Raw genomic sequence first — 24,824 nt, 5'->3', positions numbered from 1 at the left:
GACCGTGAATTTCAGGAACCAGGAATCTGGTTCACTCAGTTCAAACTAAGCAAGTAGAAAAGAGAAAATCAGATTTCATCTGATTTATTTAGGCAAAAAGGTACCTTACCCTTTTACATGCTTTGTTCAATTGGCTTTCCTCTTATTTCAAAAAGATTTTTCTGTTATGGAGTTCAAGACTCTTCAAAGTTTGAGAAAACCTGAGACTTAAAGGACTAATAAGGGTGAGTTGACAGGTATATTCATTTTCGAAGAGTGATGACACTGTTTTAAATATTTAATGCACTGAAAAACATATGGAAGGAAAAATAATGTGAAGTTGGCTTTTGCATGATAGCACCATATTTTCTGTATCTTTCTGTGTTGCAGCCACATTATACAGAACTGTAAAAAAGAAAATGGCAGGTTTCAAATCAGCTATCATGGTGCTATCAGCTTTAAAGAAATTAATCTTTTATCCCGTTTTTTTCATTTTTCCAGTGCAATCAACAAACAAGCCATGGCTATCAATCTCCACGCTATGTAGCAATATTTTATTTTCAAGCTGATAGCTTCACATGATGAATTATAGTCATTAGAAAGCATGATAGTGTGTTACAGTAGCTTCAGCACACTTGTAAGTGTTGCTGACAGAATAAAGTGGGAGGGTTTGCTTATTATTATTATCTGCATTTGAGATGTAAATATTACCCCGAGTATGCACCATTCTTGACGGCTCATCAGAGCCAAATTTAAATTTTTCCAAACATTTCAAATGACATTTCAAGGCTATTTCCCCAATAAATATTTTGTACTTGCAACATTTGAATGCAGTTTTATGGTCCAATATTTGGATAGGTAACCACTTATGTTAGCAAAATGTGAAAAGAAAAAAAAAAAAATCATCTGAAGCATTTGTCTGCTCTCCAGGTACATTAAAATGTCTGCAAAGACAGCATCATGACTGCAAAGTGAATTGTAACTAGGCACCTCTGACTTAGAAAGCAAGACAAAGAATATTTTCAGTAAATAATTATGCACGTAGCATAATAAAAGTCATCTCAGCAACATGGAGCTCCTGCGTTATGCAGCTTAACAAGCTGCCAGAAGTCTGAACTGAACTAGTAAAAGTGACTCTCTGTGCCAGTAAAACAGAACAGCTTTACCATCTTTGAGACCTTTCTTCTAAATTTTTTCTACATAAAAGCTTTTTTGCTCCTGCGCTTGTAACAGCCAACATAAAAGCGAGGCATCTTCAGATGGATTGAGGGACTAGAAATTAAAATAGGTCTCTCCAATGCCTTTAATGTCACCAAAAAAATGCCCTGATAGGAGGCACACTTGAAGGACAGACAGTGGAAATGGGTTTTGTGGCCGGTGAGTTCACTCTCCGGAGGCGCGGGATCAGCGGGGGGGAGAGGCAAGGCGGGAGGGGGAGCAGCCCAGACCGGGGAGGCTGGGGAGTGGAGCGGGATAAAAGCCCCAGGATAAAGCCTGGGAGAAAATTTAGTGAAGGCACCAGAAGTGGCGGAAATGAGGGGAGGGAAAGAAAGCTCCCCAGCCTCCCTTTTAGCTACCAGCCATCCGGAGCTGAGATTACAGCTATATTAGAAGAAAAAGCTTCCACTGCCAAACTTAATGGGCTTCAGATCCTGGACACCGTGTTGCGCTCCTGGATCTGGGAATAAATAACGTGCCCAAAGATGCTGTAGGTGATAGCTCCAAAGTCTGAGCACACGCTACTTAGACAACACTTACACAATTATTATTGTTTTCTGTTGCATGATCTGCAGTGAATCCTGAAAAATTCCAGGAACATCTGAAAAGAGAGGAAGAGGTCGAATCTGAAAAAAACAAACCAAACCAAACCGGGATAGGGAAGAAATATAAGTGATAAATTTGCACTGAAAAGAATTAGGAGGCCATAGCTAATTACAGGAATGCAGAGGAATATTTTCCAGCTGGCTGCTGGGAGGGGATCCAGGATTACCACTGAAAGATGGATCAGTCACCCCCAGACACAGCACAGCGATTCCAGGTGAGATATTTGGAAACAAGCAAAGCAGCAGCTTCTGACAAATTAACTCAGACTGAACTTTTTCCTCTTGTAAAATCTTGCAACCAACAAGAGCTTTGAAACTCTCCCCTACATTTTTGCTAAGGTTTGTTAAATAAACTTGCGCTCTGTTCTGGTCTAAACCCTGCCTGGGGTTGGGAAGCAGAGTGAAGGGGGCCAAACCCAGCTGGATTCAAATGCAGTCTTTTTGCAGAGACAACATCCTTGTGCAAGCAGGGACAGGCTTCCCGGGAGATGTCGGGGGAGCCTGAACGGGCCGTATCCTGCTGGTTTGCAGGGGTTTATCCAGAAGAGCCGGCTTTGGAGGAAACTTCCCACTGGCAAGAGCAAACAAGCACCATGCCCAAATAAAGGGAGAGCAAAAACTGACTTATCTCTAGGTGAACCTCTGTGGCATCTCAAACCTTTTAGCAGTGTATAGTATTTATTTTAAGCATTAGTGGAGTGTCATAAATGAGCATTAAGAGTGTTACGTATCAGTACTGTAACTGAGATAGATAACTTTTTGAACATGAATAATAAAAAAAATGTTCATTGAATTGATTTTAGCTGATTGATTGTAATTCTTACAAAAGTGACTTTCAAATATCTATCCGCTAGTCAAAGGAATGATAATAAAGCCTAATTGCTTCAATTAATTGCAATATATAAGATAAGATCTAAATATTCATAAATTTCAAGTGTGTTCTCATCTGAAAAGTAAACATCTGGCATATTAAACTCCTAAGTGAGCATTAAGGCTTTCAGTCTTCTTTACAGTAGGTTATGTTATAACCTACCTACCTTATTATAACCTACCAGTGAGTTCTATTAGAACCAATAGGTTATACTACAACCTACTGTAAATGTAAAAACCCCCACATTTTGTAGTACAATGAACAATATTTACAAATGCAGTTTCCACATCCTTACCTAATGGATAACTAATATCTACATGAACTCATACATTCACAAAATTCCTTCTGCACCTACCAAGGCCAACTACTTTTGCCTCATCTATGTCTAAAAAACACTTAATACCTCCATTGCATTTGTGTTCACTGACTCCAGTAAGAGCCAGCCTAGGACAGGCTACAGAGCTCGGCACAGAACTGCAACACTTTGTACTTTTCTATCTAGTTCAATAAGCAACTGGTTAGAAAGAGAGAAATAACACAGCAGCTGGCAGTTATTGCAATAGTCTCTTCTCCTTTTTTCCTTTATATTTTCCAGCTAGATGCAACAACCCACCTGTCCGTCCCTACTTCAGAATTCTACGCCGGGCACTTCTAAATCTGCTACACCCAATACTGAAGATTTCTATAACAAGCATAGCAGAAGTGCATTCAACTCTGATACAGGCCAATATTAAGATCACTCCTGTTCAAGAACCTTGCTGCATTCATGCAGCAACGGATCTAAGCCTATTGCACATTTTTTCACTACGTGCAAGCTGCCATCTTGTAAGAAAGGAGGAATAAACATATGGATACAAAATATGTTGGAATAATCACTTTCTGCACTGATACTTGCCTGTCTGTGTAGACATCAGAGAACACATAATATCTAGCTTTCTGCATGTTGTGTTATTTCACACCGCCTCCCATTTCACACAGAAAAGGCATTTGACTTTGTCTAATACAAGCTCAATTTCTCATAGATTTACCACCAAGAATCCAGCTATCTAAAGTAGTCCTATTTATTTCAGCAAAAAACATTGTACATGTAAGGTATGAAATGTTAAAAGAGCATCAACATTACAATGACTAATGAAGATAAAGGTCGCATACCTTGCTTGAGCGCAGAGTTCACTATTTTTTCAGGGGAACAAGAAAAAAACTGGGTCTAGTGTGCAGCAGCTAAAAAGCTGTTGACTACTTACACTGTTCAGACTTAAAGTTATATAAATTTAGAAAATGTACTGACAGAACTTTATTAGAAACCACAAAAACACAGCATAACAAAGCACAACATTTAAGAAATTCATTTTGCTTTTCTAAAGAAGACATGGAGCCAAACAAACATGAAACAACAAAGCACAGGTTTCTATCCCAAATGATTCAGGTATTCAGACAAGAAAGAATTTGGGGAGAGGGGGAGAAGTAAGTGAGGAGCAGAGGCATTACTCTGTCTGTTCTCGTGTATGATTAATAAGCAAATTACATATCATAATTTCCCCTCCAACATTTCAGAAGTGTATCTGGTCTTTTTGGGAATCTATCTTAGTATGCCAAGTAGCTGCCAAGAATTCCACACTCTCCATGCAGATGATTAAACTGGTCAAAATATTGTTATGTGAAAAATGAGTAAGTCAGACGATAATGAATCTCTGGATTTTGAGTCGTCTGAAAAACCTTAGAAGAAATCTGGCAGCATGGAACATGCTCAGGATGAGATGAAGCAGAGGAGAAGACAGGCACGAGGTCTCAAAAAACTGTCCTGCACCATAGTGCTCAGAGGTTTGTACCACTTTGTAGCTTGAACCTATTCTGGTTTGTTCCTGTTTCTTTTGTCGCCATTGAATAAACGTGGATATGAAGCAACAAAACAACAAATCTTTTATAAAAACCTACCCCTGCAACTGAGTGAGCTGACCAGTTTCACGGCATCTGGCTACCACCAAGAGTTTGCGTTTGCACTTACTGTGCACCCTGTCTGGAAGGAGAAAGTCATGAATTTTAGTCACCGTTCTTCCCGTGCCACATGGTACGAGCATGGCACATCCACTTCGCTGCTCACCTCACCTTTTCTCCCGTGAAAAATGAATAAGATCTGCTGGCATCACAAGGATGTTGCTTTAATTAATTACCTCTTTCACAGCAGAGTGTTCAGCTCGCAATGCTATTATTATTATTGAAGTACAGATCCTCCACGCTAATGAGTATCCTGGAAAGATATGCAACTAAATGGCTAGATATAGGAGATACTTCATGTCGTCAGATGTTTTAATGAAAAACATAAAAGTTTCGAGTCATACTTTGACCTGGGTGTGCTTTCATTAATTAGAGCAAAGCATTGTGAAAGCCACGGAGGGGTGCAGCAGGAGCTCAGCTCTCAATCTGATGCTCCTCATAGCAGAGGGACGGCCACAGCTAATGTTTGCAGCTCCGCTGATCAAAGAGCAAAGCTAATATTTTCACTATTCATGGGCAATACTTTTCAAGTATCTTCATTTTTTCAAGTCTCCTCCTTCTCAGACCAATTAACCCCCTTTCTAGAGAGTCAAGCCAAGCTTTGTCATTTATACGTAACTTGGAAACAGATGCAAAAAATTCACCTCTTTCCCTTTTGTGTTTGGAATAGTGTTCCCCAGGACTGCTCTGTCTTTACAGAGATTTAACTCAAGAAATCTTCCAGAATGCAGAGTTACCGGAAAAACATTTTGATCTGTAAATACTATCCTTAAAAGCAAAAGCCTCCAAACCTACATTTATAGGCTTATTTTCATGATGACAGTTTCGCTACATTTGTTGAATTGTAAACCATGTAAAGCTCAGCAATAAAACGTCTGCAATCTGTAGCGGTAATGGGAGGCATGTCTCATAAACAAGATAAGTTGTTTCTTGCCAATATTGTTACACTTCATAAATACGAACTCAAGTCTGTTTTGCGTTTCCTAGATCAGTAGCAGACTTTTATTTTAATTAAACACAACATATAAAATATTCATTTAAAAAACAAACATCATTGTTTTAAAGACATTATACTAAATTAAATTATAGTGCTTTTGCCATAAAGTTCTTGCACAAAAGAACAATTTTGAATTCTGAGTGGACTGAGACAGCACAAGTGTCCATCAAAAACCTATAGTAGGAAGATGGTAGCTGCCCTATGAATAAATAAACTATTTATATTTCCTGATAATGTAAGTGCTTATATGAACTCATTCCAATTCCCAAAGACGACTCATTTCAGCTGTGGTTGTAATTAAGAAACTATATCACATGGCAGCAAGGAAGATGCTGCCAGTCCCACTTTATGCAGCAGAACTACTGTGTTTCACTTCGCACTGACATAATTTATAGTCTCATTTCATTAGACTAATGCTGGATATCTTTGATAGATCCGTCTTTGACAGCCTCTGTCCCAAAAGTACGTTAGTTTTTGAAACCTACCCTTTTGAGCATAGATTGACCAGGATCCCGGAATACAATCGCAATACATGTCTGCTAGAGCCTCATTCAATAAAAATGCTATTTCTAGTTTAGTAACACAAATCCAGCTTCTGGATTTAGCATGGAATCCAAACACATATCTTGTGACATGAACCTCAGAGATGGTATAAATTACAGAAACCAACTTTTTAAATTGTCAGTAAAGAGGAATATTAGGAATTGAGAAGAAACTAGCCAGAAGCAGCTAAATAGTGATTTGTGCTATAGAACCAGCAACCCATAACCATGGCCTGGGAGGCACCAGCCATCTACAAAAAGTTTTCTGCGTGGCCAGCATGGAAAAATGTATTGCTCAGTTGTAAATCTACCAAAACAGCCAGCACCAGGAATTCACTGTGTTACAGGAATAGGCAGGAATTTACTTCAGAAACTCCTTAGCTGATAGCAATAGCTTGGTCGCACCACATCACTCTTCTGTGCCTTTAAATAAAAGTTTTAAAATAACTGAAATTACTCAATTATGGTTTTAAGTGTTACATATTACTACATTGCCTCGTTTATTACTAAAGCCATTTAAACAGATTGCAGAGAGTAGACTTGGGCTGTCAACATCTGTACCGAATTCATAATCTTCTCAGGTCACTGCCTGAAACAACTCTGCAAAACAGACCGGTAGCCAGAGCTTGTTCCAGACTGGCCAAAGGTTTATGTTGATTTAATTCCACCCTTCTATTCCAGGAGGAAACTGGAAGGAAAAGAATAGGCAAGAAGCAACGTTAATGTACTGCTAAAATTTCAGGCTTTTATGGAATTTCAGCAGAGTAGAAATGGAAATATGAAATAATAGGAAAAATTAAAGTCTTGAGATGTGCCTATGTCTTGAGTCACTGAAAAACAAGATGTGCCTCAAATACATATTCTACTAGTAATTTTCCAGAAAGGAAGCCCTCAATCAGCCCCAGATTCAAGAAGATGAAGAAAAGATGCAATAAAATCCCTGTCCTGTCACGGTAGACAACCTGGCACCTCGTGAGTCCTGGAGTCCTCCAGCTTTGGTGCAAGATACGTGAACTATTTGGTTTTTGATGGTAAAACAAACATAACAGTCAATGGACCGAATGGGGAGCGCCTTCTCAACGAGGATCTTCAGAGACTTCCTTCCTCAGGCCATCCTTCTCTAGGATTTGCCATGTTTCAAGCTTTAAACCCATCTTTTTCACAAGAAAAAGATGAAAAGATGAAAAAGATGGGTTTAAGGCTTGAAACATGTCATTTTCACAAGAAGAAGATGAATAAGAAAATGCATAAAACCCTGACCATCACCTTTACTCTGTCTGATAACAGTTGCATTCATTTCACACCGCCATATGTGCAAAAAGAGCATGAAACAGCCTTCCTTTATATGCTCATCCACAGCATGATTCAGCTCCTTTTTTTTTCAGTTTATAATTTCTGAAGTTTTAATAACTGTTTCTAATAAGCAAGATTATAGTTTTTCAATTTTTTAAAAAACCCTTTCCTTTCAGATTTCCTCCTATTTTCTGCAAATGAACTGTTTTTATTAAAAGTAGAACGGACAACTGCTGTTTGGCAAGAGGTCTGCTGCTTTTAGCTTATATATCCTTCCCCTACTCTCTTAATTTGGCAAGGCATATACTTTCATTCCAAATTGCTCTTAGTACCTCTGCTGATTCATTACACGCAGAAATGGTGCAAGAGTGAAGCCATTTTAGCAGGTTTCAGGTTTTACAATATTGTAGCATTCCTACATTAAATATTCCGTTAAAAAAGACAAACCACTTTGGGAATATTTCTATTCCTAGTTGATTTACATTAAAATAAACAGGAGGTAATTTATATAAATGAATTGCAGTAATAAACAACTGGCACTAATCAAGCCAACTATTGTACGGGATGGGGGTGGGGAGAAGGGATTAATTGTACTTCCAGGCTGCGAAGGAATCTGTGAAGTAGATGTTCCTGCCTGTCTCCTTATACTTAAGCTTATCAAGAAGCAACTTCAACCCTGGCACAAAGGCTTCGAACTCCTCAAGAGAGATCTGAATAAGTTGGATAAGTATTTAGTGAACTAATTTGGTCACTGCTTCCTGTAAGCCTGAGTTATCAGACTTGATGTTTTAATCACACGGTCATTTATTTTTATAAAAAGTGTAAAATTTAAAATTACTAAATTGGACTGATACTCAACATATCAATGAACTGGTCAGTAAATGCCCTTCATATGGATTCCCAGTGTAGGCTGTTTCCTGATCAGTATTTTCCTCTAATGAAAAACTTTTAATGTTTTCAGATTTTGAGACAACGGAGCTATAAAAGCTGTCAATTCAGTCCCTTCCATAGTCCATGAGCTGTAAAATCACCAGATGGATCCCCTTTGCTTACCCTAAAACCTGAACGAGATTTCTTCAAAATAAATCATGAGCCGTGCCGGCTCTGCGAGGATGGAGGTACATCCATTCATTTTGCACTTCAGCGGGCTATAACCAAACCCGTGTTTTCTCTCTCCTCCTTTCCAATACATCCAAAGCTGGTGTCAGTGGAGGGGAGCGACGACGGATAACCCCCCTGGCTGGTAGGCTGTGGGAGCAGGGAATGCAAAGGGCAGGAGGTCTGTTCTCATAGGAACACACGTCCACCAGCAAGGCAATATTAAACTCATATTTGGCTGAGAAACACAGAATTTCAGGCCTGGTAGCTCCAAAGGGGGACGAATACCCCACAATGCAAAGCAGCTGAATCCAGACGCCTGGTATTTCTGCACATTTTTTTCATCTCACAGAGCTTTAGAGAGTCACCACCTTCTCTAATAAAAGTCTGAACAAAAGCTGGGCTTCTCAAAACAAGGATTTGGGTTGGCTTTGGAGGACATTTTGTACGGTCAAAGTCTTTCTGTTCTCCTAAGCAAATACGGTCTCCCAAGTTTCTCATTCTCAGATGTCTAGCCTTTTCCACGCTAACCAGAAAAGTGTTTCTTGATTGGCTATCATATTCTTTACAAGCTATAAATACTTGCATCATGTGAAAGGAGTGGCTCACCAAAGATATTTAATTACAGAGTAAACCAAGAGGATTATTATTTATATTGCCACATGTCGTTCAGATGCAGGTCTCCTCCACAGCACAGACTGTGGCCATCACCACCTTAATTCACGTCTTCAGCGAAGCAAGAGTTTGACCAGGTTAAGATCCCTTACTGCCCCCACTGTGGAGTTTGATCTTTTCTTTCTGCAGCCTAAAATAAAATGCATACTGAAGCTACCGTGAGGATGTGTGCAAGACCTGGACCACACGCTGCTCAACAAGACCGAACAGAAGCCCAGCTGAAAGCAGCTCTGTGAATGTACACAGACCACGACAAATTTCGCTGTGTTTTTGCAATACAAAAGGTGCAGTCACACCACATTATAGATAAGGCACATTATGCCAATCTCAGTATTAAGAAAAGGGAGCAATGTGTTAGCAGAAAGATAGTATGCTGATTGCAGGGTGGCTGTGCCTACAGTAAATGCTGATACAACCCTGGGCGACGTTAACACCTTTGCTAAAGGAGTTTGGCAGAGATAGCTATAGCGAAGTGCTACAGAGCCTTCCGCTTTCCCTATTCAGTCCAGCAGTGTTGTGCTTACGCTGATATAATCGAATTGGAATAAATTACTCTTTTTTTAGTGATTGTTATTTATCTTGAGTGGCTGTGAACTATTTTTTTGCCGATCTGAATGAATTGCTATTCTAAATAACAACTAAATTAACTTCGGTATTTTGATTAGCATGGCGAGAGCCTTGAGCTGTTTATTTTATAATCATTCAAATAACGTTTTTACTCAACAGCTTTATCATAACGTTTTCATAAGCTAGAACTTGCACAGCATTTAGCAAATTGAGAATACCGTACCAATACCAATACCAATACAAGAACAAAATCAGTAGCTAGTAATGCAATGTTACCCCATTTTACAGGTGGAAATGTGAGCAGTACATTGAAAAACTTCTGCACAGCCACACAGAAAGTTATTAGCAGAATGTATATAACAATTATTTCTGTAAAAGTTAAGGGTATGTTTAATAGGGAATATATAAACCATCAACATTAAATTAAGGATGTTCATAATTACTGTGATGACTCAAGGAATGTTTCAGCAGGTGTGGAAGCAGAGTCACACCTACTGAATAGGAATGGGAATATGAAATTGCCTTTTTATTATCATACTAGTTAGGCAAACAGCCATTTAGAAAAATATATACTAAAAGTTTCTGCCAAGTTAAAGACTTTCTAACATATTAACTATTATTAAAAATGCTTAAGCAAATCCCCAGGTTTCTTTATTTTTCCCAAATGTGTACGATATGCCTCAAACATACTGTACGATCCTAATAAGCGGTTACATACCTTCTGTTACAAATATATTAAAGCACGGAGCCTACAACAGGCTTTATCTGGGTGTAGGATTCTGTGTACGTATTCGGGAAGGGAAGGAGCATGTCTCATGGTTGCTTCACTCTGCCCCTAGGAGCGATGAAAACCTCTCCCAGGGTTCGGCTGGGGTCCCTGGAGCCAGTAATTCTCAACATCATAGACGTGGGATCAAGAAGCACCACCGATACTTTTCAGCTGGACCAAAGTCCAGCTCAGCAACATTTTCCAAAGTTAAAAAATTTACTTCCATCAATTCTAAATATATGTAGGGCTAAATATAGTAAACCTCAACTTGAAAAATCACGGCTAAAGCTAACATACACTTAGTCTCAGTCTGTGCACCAGCTGTGGATAAAAATGTGCTGAAAAGTAGAACATTTTGTCTCTTTTCATTTATCAAACATTCAGTTGCAAACACACAGTCATCTGTTTAAGAAGAGCTGAGAATCTGTTAAAATTATTCATTTGATGGCTTTGCGAATTTAAATCACAATTTGCTCTGGAATTTAAATTCTCAGGTAACTTTTTATGGGTAATGCTTTCAATCAAAAAACTTTGGTTACTGGAGGTCTTTTTTTAAATGTACTTATACATTTTGGCAACATTTTTTCAGTTATTTGTTCAAATAAGGAATTAATTAATATAAGCAATGTCATTCTGCGAGGCAGTTGTAAAACACATATCTGCATCATGCCTGTAGATTAATGAGTCAACCCAACTGCTAGTATAAACTCAGATATTATTTTATTTCTTTTTTCTATACGTTATCACATATGACTGGCTAAAAATCATAGGTAGTGTGGATTGCTAATATGTTGTCAACTTTGACATTTCCATCTTTCACAAGGAAGGATTTACATGTTTAAACAATTAATCAAGTCCCTAAATGAATCTGCATCATCAGGAAAAAGGCAACACAGGACGCAAGTGGACTCCAGATGAAAGGTTTAAGCAGACGTAAGACATTATTATTTCCTTTATTTCCTTTTCTGACCTGTAAGAACAATGAACGATGGCTCAGGGGTCCATCGAACTGGTGAGTCTTTGTAAGCCAAATAAAATTTTCACTGTCTAGAACAGAGATGCCTATATCTGAGCTAATTCTGTATACTCTCTTTAAGGTCATGAGAAAGAAACATGTTTACTTCTCCTCCTTGAACACCCCTATTCCCACGCTGGCTGTGTCCCATTCGAGCCCCAGTCCTAATCCTCCTCCTGATCACTCTTTTTCTCTTTCTTTCTTGCAAATTCCCTTAACATTTTATTCTCCTTTTCTTTCCTCTCATGGTACAAACATGTATTTAGCCTCTGTCATCTTAAAAATGCCTGATGCTACCCATGCTCCTCCCATTGCCCTTTCTCCTTTTTTCACCTTTTCTCTGAGTTCTCTGCAGCTGCTTTGCCATCTCTCCCTGGCGTCCCTTCTCCCTAACTCTCTTCCAGATTGCCGCCCTCCACTTCCCTCCCCTAGGACTTCTTCAGCTCTGCTAAAGAACCACCTTCCAAGGACAGGAACATTGCAAATCTCCCTTACTTCTTCTTAAACTCAAAAACCAGTATGAATTCATCTTTTTTTAAACCACCAATTGCCTAATTTCCTTGCCGGGGTTTTTTTTTTTTTCCTGACCTTGGCTTCCAAGGCTCCATCACCTTTCTTCTCCTCTCCACTCTCTATAGGGGAGGATGGGCCTTCAAGACACCCCTACATTGCATTTTCTGTAAGCAGCTTTGACATTTCTTTACATTTGAGGACACCATCCCACTCAACTACCTCCTCATCCTCTCTCAGATGCTTCCTAAAAACTCATGGCGTTCCTGGTGGCAGGAAAAGAGTTCATCAAAGTGCTGGCACTGAACTGCTCTGTGAGTGAACCTCCTACGCCCGGGGATAAAAATAAACAACAACAGTCAGAAATATTGCTAAGAAACCATATGCTTCCGATTTCTGGCTATCACCAAAAGAATGGGAATCGTTGGTATTCTGGGTCCCTGAGAATCAAACCACACATAAAGTAAAAATAATAACAATAAATCTTTCAGATAAGTTTGAAGTATAGGCAATATGATGAACTGCATTGGCTCTATTTTTTAATTCTTAGCAAACCATTTTAGATTGTTAACGTGTCTGTTATGTTATTTTTCCTCCTAACTCAGAGCCCCAGACAGCTGGAGGTGTTTAAAGAAAAAAGTAATGTGCATTTTTTCCACAATATGTAGAATTCCTATTCTTATATTAGTTTTTATTCTTAGAAGCTCAAGCTGAAATTTGAGTTCCACTGCAATGCTCCCACTAATTGCCTTGAATAATTCAAATTTTACCACTCTCAAGGGCACAACTGGAGCCAGACTGTTATAAGCCATATTTGTTACGCTGGAGCCAACAAAATAAGTATGCTTTATGCTGTAGAGCACGCTGAGCTTAAGTTACATTATTTTGTTTGTTCCGAATTCAGACAAGTGAAAAAAATCACAGTGGATTGGCTTGTCAAAGGAGCCTACCAATAAATACAGAACAAGCCAAATTTTACTTTTAAAGCAGCAGGAATAAGTCAAAATCACAGTGCAACCCTGAAAATTGTACTTTGCCGAACAAAATTAGAAAAGGCCTAAACTGTGGGATCTCTCTATTTTTGGCTCAAGAGAGAAATTCTGAAGCTGCTGATGATTTGAAACGGGTCCTGAAGAGAAGGAAGGAAGGAAATTAGAATTTTTTTTAACTTACAAAATTGTCTTGCCTGTGTAATAACACTGAGCATGACTGTCACTCTGAAGACATATTAGCTCATTTAGGTAATTAGTGTGAGCAGCATGTTTCCCTGCTTATTCCATTCAATTATAGGGTGCTCACTTTGTCATTACTGGAGTATCTTAATGTGACTTGTAATTAGTGTAATTACAATCCAATGTTAATTATATCTGCCACTTAGACATAATTTTATATAGTAATGGTCTTATTCTCAATAACCTTATTATGTTGTTTATTCAAACAGGAATTTAGCCTTCTTTCATGCGTCAAATATGGAGATTACAAAAAGTACTGCCTGTCATTTCTGTAGTTATGACTAGGGGATCTTTGCATTGCAAAATCATATTTGGGGCAATCAATGAATGGAGAAAACCAAATTATAGAGACTGATTATTAGAGACATGCTGAACTAACAAAAATAATTTGCACAGGAGGCATATTAAGACATACGCTGGTTCATGAGCGCTGCAGAGAGAGGTCAGTGTCCATAAGTTAACAAGAGAACAAGAGAGTGGAATATATAAAAAGTAAAGTGTATATAAAAAAATATATAAAGATATATAAGTAAAGAGTAAAAAAAAGGAAGTAAAGAGTGCTCCAGGCCCAAATCATACTCCACCCCATGCGTTCTTACATGCATCTGACATACGCAGTTACATGTATTTTGATTAAAAAACCCTAAAACAGCCAGTCAAAACAATGCACGTATTTACAATGCACATATTGCTGCCTCCACAGAGGCCCAAAAGGACAAGTAACACATGACAAATATTAGTCACGCTATTTAATGCACGATGTTGAAGAGTGGCATAAGAACCGGAGGAGCGGAGAAGGGAATTTGGCAGCTCTCTGGGAGATGGAAACCGAGATCCCCCCTAATCCATGTCTTTTACTGAGAGTCTGAAAAGGGTTTCAAGCTTTGAGCTCGCTCTTCGGAGGCTAATGAATCATTCAGATTTCCATGGCTCAGGGTGATGTCCCAAGACAGCTGGCAGCTTTCTTTGAGCTTAAGAAAATCAAGAAGTTTCAAAATGAAAGCAGAGTCAGTGAAAATAAAAGTAAATCAGGGGCACGTATACCGAAGAATGGTGTTATCGCTAACCCAGCTGGATAACCAGCAAACATTCTCCGGTACTGAAGGGAGGCTTAAGGAGCAAAATCCTATGCTGTGAGTTAAGCCGTCTCCTTCGCTCTCCGCTGCTGAGAAGCCTTTCTCCAAGGTCCATGCGGTTCTCCGTGCCGCCGATCTCTGCCTGTTACCAGACATGCAATGCAAATTCAAAGGTTTGTTCTTGTTCGTCTTCCCAGCTATCGCCTTTTGGAAAACATGTGTGCACAGGCACGTTCCCGCATGAGCTACTGGAAGCAAATGCTGCTTCTGCCTGAGGCCCCTTTGAACGGCAAGGAAGCTCGCTTGTTTTTCTCAGGATCATGCATCGCTTTTGAACTATTTTAGCAGTTTCACATGCAAGACATCGCCTTAGCCCCTTTATGTTTCTTCCACATAAAATAGAATTATTTTTACTACTGAATCTGTTGCATTAAGTGATACGAAATCTGCTTGTATTTACCTTAAAACTGTCAGGCATCCTAGTATCACTCTATTGAAAAAAAGAAATCAAATTTAAGATATTTATTGGCATTTTTAAAATGTTCCAAAGGAAAAACAAGAATACTTTTTTTGTCGTTGTTTCAGTGGTTGCACAGAACACAGCTGGATTATCACAATGCTATAATCTTAAGGTTATTTTAACAAGACAGTTCCTGTTATCTGTGACTAGGAACTTCATATATGAAAGTGTCCCAAATACAACGAATAACGGAGTGCATAGCATCGCTTCGGTAGGTACCTTAGCATTATGCAATCAAATATATCACTTGGTTATACAATAACTATAATCTGTCCTTCATGCAATATAAATCTTACTGGTACTTCTGCATAAATAGTGATTTCTCACTGGCTGCCAATTAAATCGTGTTTCTGCCAATAACTTTCAGTAAATTGACGGGCCTACCTGTTATACTTGGGTTTGGTTTTTTTTTTAAAACTCAAAGTCCATCTCCTAATAGCAGGCAGTGAATTTACAGTTCTCCAGTGATTAAAGCCACTCAGCCTTCAGTCCTGTGCATTATACCACCACATGAGGACTGCTGTAATCACCTCGAAAAGCACCGCCTGTTGCATTTTATGGCTTAAATACAGTCAGCAAGGGCATCTCGGGAATGTGCATTCAAACCAAGGCTGCTCATTAACTATTAACCAGCAGCTATCCCAAGTTGTTCCACTTTAGAACTGATCCGTCTGTACCTGAAAGGACACAGCAGGAAGAGCAGGTCCGCTGTGTAGGAAACGTCTCTTGTCGTTTACCACCTTGCTGTCCTGCTAAAACAGTGCAAAGTTAGGTGTGATAAGAGGTTAGTTCCCTAGCTTTTAGTATTTTTTCTAAACAAAGCGCTGTTACTGGCCACTACAGCTATAGGTGAACTATGCTTGAAAATTAATTCAAGTTGATTGGAAAAAGAGAAGACTATACTAGTTCTTCATACATATTCTTAACCGTAGGACAGACCGGGAGCTGGTTACATGTCCAGGAGTCATTTCCTACCTGGATTTGCTTGTTTCCCTTGGAGAGGTCAGTAGTGACCACATAGGAGCCCATTGCAGCGGTTACGTTGCCTGCTCAGGAGGGATTCCCCAGGCAGTCTCCAGGATGGGGTTCTGTCTTCCACGTAGCTCCCCAAACAGCAGGGTTTGCCCACCCTGGAGTCACAGGAATCAGGCTGGAGGAGGCGGCCAAAGATGACGGGGTCCTCCTGGTCTAAGGAGGGATCAAGGTCCACCATGGTGCTTCTCAGAAAGGTTTCCTCAGACACTGTCCTGAGACTTCCAGGGAAGAACTTTTCACAGTCTCTGTAGGGAATTTATTCTAGTACTTAACTACCTTAATAGTAGAAACGGTTCCCTCATTTTTTAACCAACTCATCCCTGCTGTGATTTTTGGATATCATTACTTTTCTTCTATCACAAGGGGCATGGAGAACAGATTGCTGCTTTTCTTCTCGCAGCAGCCTTTTCCGTATTTGAAGACTGTAGTAATGTCATTGGGCATCCTGAAGCTAGAGGAGAAAGCAGTGCAATGACTAGATCTGGGAAATAAGCTCAGCCTCCTCATTCTTAGGCTCTTCCCCTCTGTTCCTGCAGGCTTCCCTCTTAGTCACCCTCTGCACCCACTACACTTCCACAGGGACAAGTTGCGATGCCACGGTCCTTATTCCAGCAAAGATTGCGGTGATTTGTCTCCTCAGCACCACGATAGCTCCTGAGCCACCCATATCCCTGATCCCACGGCGAAGGATGAAAAACTAGAGATGGATGATCACCAGCAGGACATCTATGAAGGCATCCAGCAAACACACTGAGAGCTACCAGGGAGCTCACCGGCAACCAGTACAAAGTCACCTAGAGCACAACCACAGCTCTGAAGCTGGGCTACGATGAAGAGAAACGACAGCTATGCTCTCCCAGCGGTCAGATGCCCTGTCAAACAGTCTGCATCTAAGCACTGAATTCCTGTTTTCTCGTACGGCTTCACGGTAACCATAATGTCAAGTCCGAAACAAGTGATGAATTACGTCAATTACTGTATTGCAGACATACAAGTCACACTAATGCACAGCAAATACAGCACTCCCCTAATTACAGTTACAGACATGTACATTTGTTTTTCTTAGTAATTAAAATGTTCTATTGTACTTAATACTGTTATCTGTATTCTTTGGTTAAGTGCAATTTAATTTGCTTTCTTAAGAAAGCTGGGTATAATTTAAAATGAAAAATATATCTCTTTTGCTGATATTCTTTTTCTAATGCTATTGCTTTCCATGACTGCAGATCTAGAACACGGTAACTTCTCCTGAGTTTGTTCACAAAGTTTCTAGAAGGTAATGCTGTTCTAAAGCCCAAAAAACTATTTATTTGTGATCGGTTCAGGAAAATCTCCTGGTTGCTAAAGCACTTAATGCGATAAATGAGGCACCTGAAGCATTTGCAAGGCAAAGGAGCTTTCACAAGGAAGGCAGAGGTTGCACTAGGGTACTCCCTTGAGAGCCCTGTTCATAGCTGATGTGCTGTCATTAATTCAAGAACAGCTGAAGGAACTCCCCTTAAGCCCTCTAAGAGGAATAGTTCCCCTACAAAAGGGGAAACATTTTAGGATGTTCCACAGTTGAGAAAAAAAATCGCAGTGGTGGTGGAAGCAGCTCAGCCCACATCCACCTGCACAGGGAACTGGAGACCCTTTTTACTCATTATTTCTTTAATGCAGCTCACAACCGCACATGGGAAGGTCTGCAAATATAAATCTGGTCTGTCATTAATGTTATTGTTATTTGACTTGTCACAGCATAGAAAGAATTTCTTCCCTGCGGGAAATTATTCTATTCCTTCTCTGCATACTGTCCCCTCTGTGGCCACAACCCATCCGTAATCAGCTCACCCAGAATGATCAAGGATGGAAAAAGTTACAGGAAGGAAAACTATTTCAGCACACATTCAGGGATGAAATACTGCAGACGGTAGTACTGACTACCACACATCCTACACAAACCAGGAAGATATCCAGACCAAGAGCTTTAAACCACAGTTTGGCTGACTTGCATTTCGAGAGAAAAGAGATTTTTTGTAACAGCATGAGCGAACAGCGGGCTCTTACAGACTCTCGAAGAATGTCCTCACTCGTGTTTGCTGTACAGTGAACAATTCATTTGGAAACGTGCTCTCTCCGACGGCTTGCAAACAGCAGACTTTCTCCATCTTACGGTGTCACAGAAACGGGGATATTGTGAAAGTGTCCACAAGAGATGACCTGTTTTAATCTCAGCTGTCATTTCCAATACTGTTTAAGTTTACGCAGTCTCTCTAGGAAGGATGGAGCAATGTTTAAACATTATCCGCTCCCTTCCTGTAAATTCTTATACTGTTTTTATTCCTTATCTCAAGCTGGAGAATCTCAAACTGAATCTGAGATCCTGTTCTCCCTGTATGACTCATTAGTAGAGCACAGAAATAATAATGCCAATATTCACTTAAAAGAGCTTATGGTCCAGCCCAGATTCACAAACTTTCATGTCTTCTTAGTTCAAGAACTGGAATTTCCCCAGCCCACCTTTCATGCACAGCTTTGATTTTGTCAGACTCTGGAAATACTCTTCCAGAGCAGATTTTTGCTTAGTATGAAAACCAACGCTGTTCAAACCCAAATACCAATATTATCTCATACCAAACAAATTCAGACACTATGTCAGAAACCAGCTATCTTGCAGGATTAACAACTTACAGGCAGGGAAAGAGTCACCTCAAGCATTCAAAGAGTAGCCACAAGTTACAGAGAAGTTGCTCCTGGCCCTCAGCTGTTAGCTTGAGACCCAACCTGCACAGGAGGAGACCGAGCCACGCAGTATTTTTCATCTTCCCCTCCACCAGCTGTGCTTGTATTGCCCTGGATACACAGATCCTGCCCCAGCCTGCAGTTTTTTCTCGGATTCAAGGAAACGCAAACCTTGCAAAATAATAATAAACTTCACAAAGCCTCACGGTATAGAAACAGAAATAGAAAACTGAGGGAGGAAGGTGGTGCCGTTAATTCAGGATAAACCCTCTTCCTCCCACAGAAGGCATCTCAAAAACTACACAGTTAATGAATTAAGTCTGCATTTGTAATGAGGTTAAATGAAGCAAGTTTGGGTCACTACCATGAACATTTCACACTATTTTAATGACAAAAAGGTAAACTTTCAAATGGAAAATTTACAAATGGCATCAGGATATGTAACTCCCATTAACTAACAGTTTCAGGGACCTAAAAATCTTTGCAAATCTCTTACAACATCCATTTTTAGCCAAACAGATTGAAAGGGAATTTACTTCATTACCAAATCTTTTGCTCTGCATGTTGAGAAGCAAGCCAGTTTTCATACAGGTATCGTAGCTGCACATGGTTAACAGGCCTCAATAATTTAAAACCACGAAAGAGGGACAACAATATCCTGCATATATGATAGGTGTCAGCCCAGTGTAATGTGAAGAGCCTAAAGCGCTGCACTATGCTGTCCTTTACGCCAGTAGTTACACTTACGTTGTGTCAACCAGCCTAGCAGGGCTTTGTATTTCATTAAAACCTTACCGTGTCCCCAGGGGACTGCAGCCCAAAATGCACTGCCTACATCAACGGCCTTAACGCCACGTGTTAAGGACACATGGCTCACAAGGATGGACCCTTTCCGAATACGCCACAAGCGTCTTACTCTTTCAGTTTTGTTTTTATACCGATATTTTCCTCGTCTTGTGTGCTTAAGCTCCAAGCAACTCATCTACATTTCTCCACGACAACTCCCCAACTCTTCAGAGAGCACATCGAGGCAAATGCTATCGTAGCCAAGGAAGAAAGCAGCTCTCTGAATTTAAATCAGTGTAGTTTAAGCCCTCTAGCAAACAAGACCTCAGCTGCAGGCTCTCCTCTGCTTCGCTGCATCCCAGCCACTGCCACCCTCACGTGAAAGAGCCCCTCCTGCCACGAGTGAACGTGACTCCTTTGACTCAAGTAGCTGTGAACCCATTCGCGCAGCTGGGGAGTTTGCTCCACTTGCTATTATTAACACTTAAACAAGAAAAGCACAGACACAGAATTAATTTCTTTTTTGTTGGTTTTTTTTTCTCCTGGCAAACAAAACACTGCCAGAATACTATATTGCCACAATACTGTAACCTAGGGTTTAACCCAGCCAGCTGACACATACTAAAATTACAACTTGTATTCTCAGCACCAGGATTTTAACATGTGCTAGTTAACCTTTGTTTAAAATTCTCCTGTTTTCCCTTCTGGCTGCAGGGACATATGTTTTCCCACAATGTGCAGTCATGGTATAAAAGTAAGAAAGAGCCCTCCTGGTCTGCAGCCCATCCACCTGAACTGCCTGCGTGAACTCTTTTCTCTGTCCTAAGAGGAAGGGATAATATAATTAATATATATACAGTTATGTATAATTAATAATATAACAGAAGCTTTCTCCTCTGAAAAGCAACAGTTAGATATCCAGGCTCTCTGTCAGGCCACATAATATACTTTGTAAAGCACTTTGCAATATGTACAATTTCAATTTTCCAGCAGAGACCAAAACAAATTAGCAGCTTGTATTCCTCTGTGCTTTGATAATAATTTGCTTCCAGTTCTGTGTCGGTGATCAGGGTTAGGATAATGAGGGGCAGGAAATTGTAACATCCTAATTAAACTGGGGTGTATAGGAAGTAAACCATAAATCAGCTAGTTAGTTGGAGCTCAGTGGGCAGTGTTTCCTCCCATGTGCTGAAGAGAAATGAATTTTAAAAAAACGGTAATAAATTAAAGGCCAGAGCAGAAACAGAAAGAGAATTGCTTTGACCTGGATTGTATTTGCCCAAGTTCTTTTTCAAAATCTTTTCCAGGACTGCATGCTGTTACTTAGTACATACGGGTTCCTAGGTGCCACAGAGAACAGTATATTCATCCCCAAACTTAAAGATCTACTTTCTTGGTTGGGGGGGGGGCAAAAAGATGACGTACAAGTTGCATTCTCCTTTATGAAATTAAGCTACTTTAAATTTACAACAACCCCTGTACATTTATGGATCAAGAAATAACTGGCCTCAGCAGCAAGACAGGAGATGATACAAAACCTACAACCAAGAACAGCAGCAGCAGCAAAACTATACTTTTTACTAAGTTCATCTGCAGCACTTATAGAAAAATATACTTACTATATAAATTATGCCTCACCTGCACAAGGAAGTCTCCATACACTCCTATAGTTACCTATACAGAGCCCCCAGCGTAGAAGCAGCATATGCTTATGGAAGGAGTTTTTCTGCTGGCTTAGTAACGTCAGCTTTTAGGAACGTAAGCGAAGGAGACGAGTTCCTTGGTCAGGGTAGCTGCATCCACATCACAGACTTCTGCATAGTGATACCATCTAGAGGCATGAATTTTTCACAATTGGAGCAAACATAGCTATGCAAGGGAAACCTGTGCATGCCTATCAACGGGAGGGAGAGGGAAGAAACCCAAAGTGCCAAAATGTTTCAGGAGAATCAGTCCCTTATATTTTGGGATTTCCAGCTGCCTGGCCAGAGAAAATTTTTATTTTCTTAAGATTATTTCCACGGGAAAGTTATCACACAAGCCCCAGATCCAGAACTGTAAATGCGTTCATGTAGCACTTCTGGCAAACATACGGGCACCTTCAGGATGAGGGCTTCATCATTGCCACATTCAGGCTTCCTCCAGTTATTACACTTCTTGTTTTATTTGGATATAAACTTGCTTAGATGGCTTACATAAAAAATTGTGCTGAAATAACTGTCAATAGTAGCAGTAGGAATAACACCAAATATCAACAGGAAGATCATATAGCTTCACAGTCATTCAAGAAAAAAAAATGTTTAAAACCAAATAGAAAACATTATCTCCTTCCACCACAGAAAGACTTTTTGGGGACCTGCAGAACATTAAGGGTTTTCCAGCTTGACTCAATGACCCCATTCGACTCTCAGACCTACCCATGAGGATTGCTGTGCTCATGCCATTTCACAGTCAGAACTGGTTTCTCTTCACCCTCACCTAAGCTTTCAGCCTTATCAATGAACAAAATCAGTTCAAGTTTTTGAAGCTACTTGAACATGAAAAAGAGCTATGTGTATTTAAGTAAACACAAGAAGAGCTGAAATATCTCAAAGTCCAGAAGACCTCTGCAGTGAGATTCCAGAGGCCCAATGTATCACTGCTCTACATGACAGAGATTGGGGATGATATCCTAAAAAAATCCCCTGCTGTGCTGCATTAACATCAAATCTCCAGCAGAGCGTTTGCCCTGATCTATTAGGGAGCCAGTCTGAACTTAGCCTTCATCCATCATTTATCTGATATTAAGATCAATTTATTTCAAAACTGATTTTGTAGCTTCAAGTATTACATGGTATTTCTTCCAAATAAATAGCATAGCTGGTGCTAATAAATCCCCTGGGTTGCAGTCATTGGCATTGGCACAGCAGGTCTAATATCTGATGTAAATAATACATACAAGATGTTCTCTTAAATCAAGTGTTGGACCATGGTATCAAGGCTCCTGCCTGAGGGCTCTAAACCCCTATGTAATATTCATTATAATTACTTCATTAAGCCTGCTTCTTTAGTACCTTTACACCAAAGCAGTATCACTGAAGGAATTTGAAAGAATCACCTAATAACACTAAGGTAAGTCACGGTAGGGTTGGGACCTCCGTTTCTGAAGCATCCCCGTAAATGTCCTGCAGAACCAGTTAAAGACAGACCCCAGTCCCAAAGAGCTGAAAACTTTGGGTTTCAGACCCCATCTGTTACATGAGGTTTATGCTCAGAGACTGATGGTGTGAAGTGCTGAGCATCCATTTCAAACGGCTTCACGTTGAGCCAAGCACGGCTTCTGCAACGTGCTCTCAGCAGCGGCAGGAGGCCTTACTCAAACTAAGCTATGCCGCATCAGCTTCTCTCTCTCTCTTGTATTAAGTTTGTGTTTTACAACATTCACAGAAAGAGCATAACTATCAAAGTTAAGACGAGTGACCATTACCATGGCCTGTGTCCTGCCGCCTGCAACACTGCTCATCCTAAACATCAGAAGTAAATACACAACTCCCACAGCTCTCTTGGCTTGGCCGGACCTGGGGTATATTGCCTGCATCAAAGCTAGGAGCAAATAAAGCAGAGTTTATTACTGCATATAATATTAACAGTGCATATTACTATTTCTTTTTACTGTTTTGTTCCAAAAATTTGTATTTTTAGGCAAACTTCTTCTTAAACATGCCTTAGATTTGTGACGAAGCTGACACCATCTGTCAAAACACGGTATCACTTTTAAGGTAGTAAATCCCAAAGGATCAGATAAACCATCATCTGCTGGGAAATTCCTAAAATGTCTGCTGTCCAGCATGTTGTGGGATTCCCAAAAGTCGGGCAGTCAAGCCGAAACAGTAGAGGTCTAACCACAGGTGGTAACATAGGCTGCCACGTTGCAAACCAGCATCTCTCTCAGCTGGTCTTGCCACAAGCCTCTTGTCAACTCAACAGGCTGAGACCTGGAGTCAACATGATGCAAGTTTTGTGTTCAGTTGGCTAAAAAAAACAAGAATGCTGTTTCATGAAGAGTCCTGCATTCGTGACATTTTTTTTTTTCTTCTCTCCTACATCAGTTCAGTCCCATGTCAGACAAGAGGGATCCTCCAGAGCTGTGGCGAATGTCCTGACGATCTGGCTAGGAGTTATTCACTCCCCCGCTGTCACATAGATACCAGTACATGGAAAGAAAAATACAGGTCTCATCGTTCTTCTATCTCAAATATTAAACTAGAGAGGAAAAATGTGTTGGTCAGGAGAATTTGGACTGCCACACAAATTCTTACATCCACAAACTACCTGAGAACATTGTCTGGCAGAAGATATTGTTGGTATTTCAAACACATTAAACAGCAGTGATGGATTTGAACAGCATTTAGCCTTCAGCCAATGCAGGTAAGTTTAAGATGTAAAGCGTGCCTTTCTGTAAGAAACCAACAGGAGTTACCTGCCTAATCTGCTTAAACTCTCCATAGGAGTCCTTATTTGTGTACATATTTAAAGGCTTTTTGAAAACAGAGCCCTTATTCTGCCACGGCCCCAGTCAGGATTGGCAGTCCATTGGCCTATCCTTCATTTACACAACAGCGTGCAAACATTTCCCTGCGGGTGTACCCTGAATGGCAAGTTACAGGTGATGAACGTGGGATAAAGACACAAGGTAATATAGGATCTTATATACATTATCTAACTATAATTTTATTTTTTCTATTTCATTCTTTGCTTTTCTCTAACCTGGTTTCAGAAAAGCATTGCGCTGGCACGGGACGAAGTTAAAATAAGAAGCTTTAGTAGCCTCGGGGTTCAGACCAAGACACAAAACGCCAGCCTGAAAAAACACAGAGATATTTGAGAAGCCACCAGGTAAAGCCTGAACAAAAAGGTCTTCTCATAACATGCAACAATCACCACAAAGAGGCCAGCCCTTGTCTAGAGTGATCTGTTCAAGCACAACATAAATGTTAACAAAAATACATATTTTAATTCCCTTTCAACACCATGCTCTTCTTCACAGCTTTCTTTTTAGGATCTTTGTGGAATTTAGACTGGATATTAGGAAATTTTACTTCACTGAAAGGGTTGTCCAGCACTGGCACAGGCTGCCCAGGGAAGTGGTTGAGTCGCCATCCCTGGAGGTATCTAAAAGCCGTTTGGATGAGGTGCTTAGGGACATGGTGCAGTGGTGGGCTTGGCAGTGTTAGGTTTACGGTTGGACTCGATGATCTTAAAGGTCTTTTCCAACCTGTGCGATTCTGTGATTCTGTGATTTCTTGAGTTATCACATACCTATCAGAGATACACCTCTTCA

General features: G+C 40.1%; 1 protein-coding gene across 50 annotated transcripts in view; it reads right to left on the bottom strand.

Moving 5' to 3' along the window:
* LOC140657453 (uncharacterized) overlaps positions 1-24,824 on the bottom strand; it is a 372,414-nt gene that overhangs the window by 164,259 nt on the left and 183,331 nt on the right. For 2 of the 50 annotated variants that reach the window (XR_012044343.1, XR_012044342.1), the window contains exons 8-9: positions 15,640-15,714; positions 14,903-14,932 (exon numbers count right to left, since the gene is read on the bottom strand). The exons of 40 other annotated variants lie outside the window; for them this stretch is intronic. Coding sequence is in view for 3 of the 10 variants with exons in the window: in XM_072874483.1 (XP_072730584.1) it covers positions 14,429-14,584; positions 14,903-14,932; positions 15,640-15,714 (261 nt within the window). In the remaining 7 variants the exon portion in view is untranslated. Of the gene's footprint in view, positions 1-3,686; positions 14,933-14,953; positions 15,715-15,937; positions 23,677-24,824 lie in introns of those variants that run through there. 8 more of the 50 variants (XM_072874483.1, XM_072874488.1, XM_072874484.1 and 5 more) reach the window with 8 other exon arrangements.

Source organism: Ciconia boyciana, chromosome 10 (genome assembly GCF_034638445.1).
Source record: "Ciconia boyciana chromosome 10, ASM3463844v1, whole genome shotgun sequence".
Taxonomy (NCBI): Eukaryota; Metazoa; Chordata; class Aves; order Ciconiiformes; family Ciconiidae; genus Ciconia; species Ciconia boyciana.
This window is presented reverse-complemented; position numbering and strand designations above follow the sequence as displayed.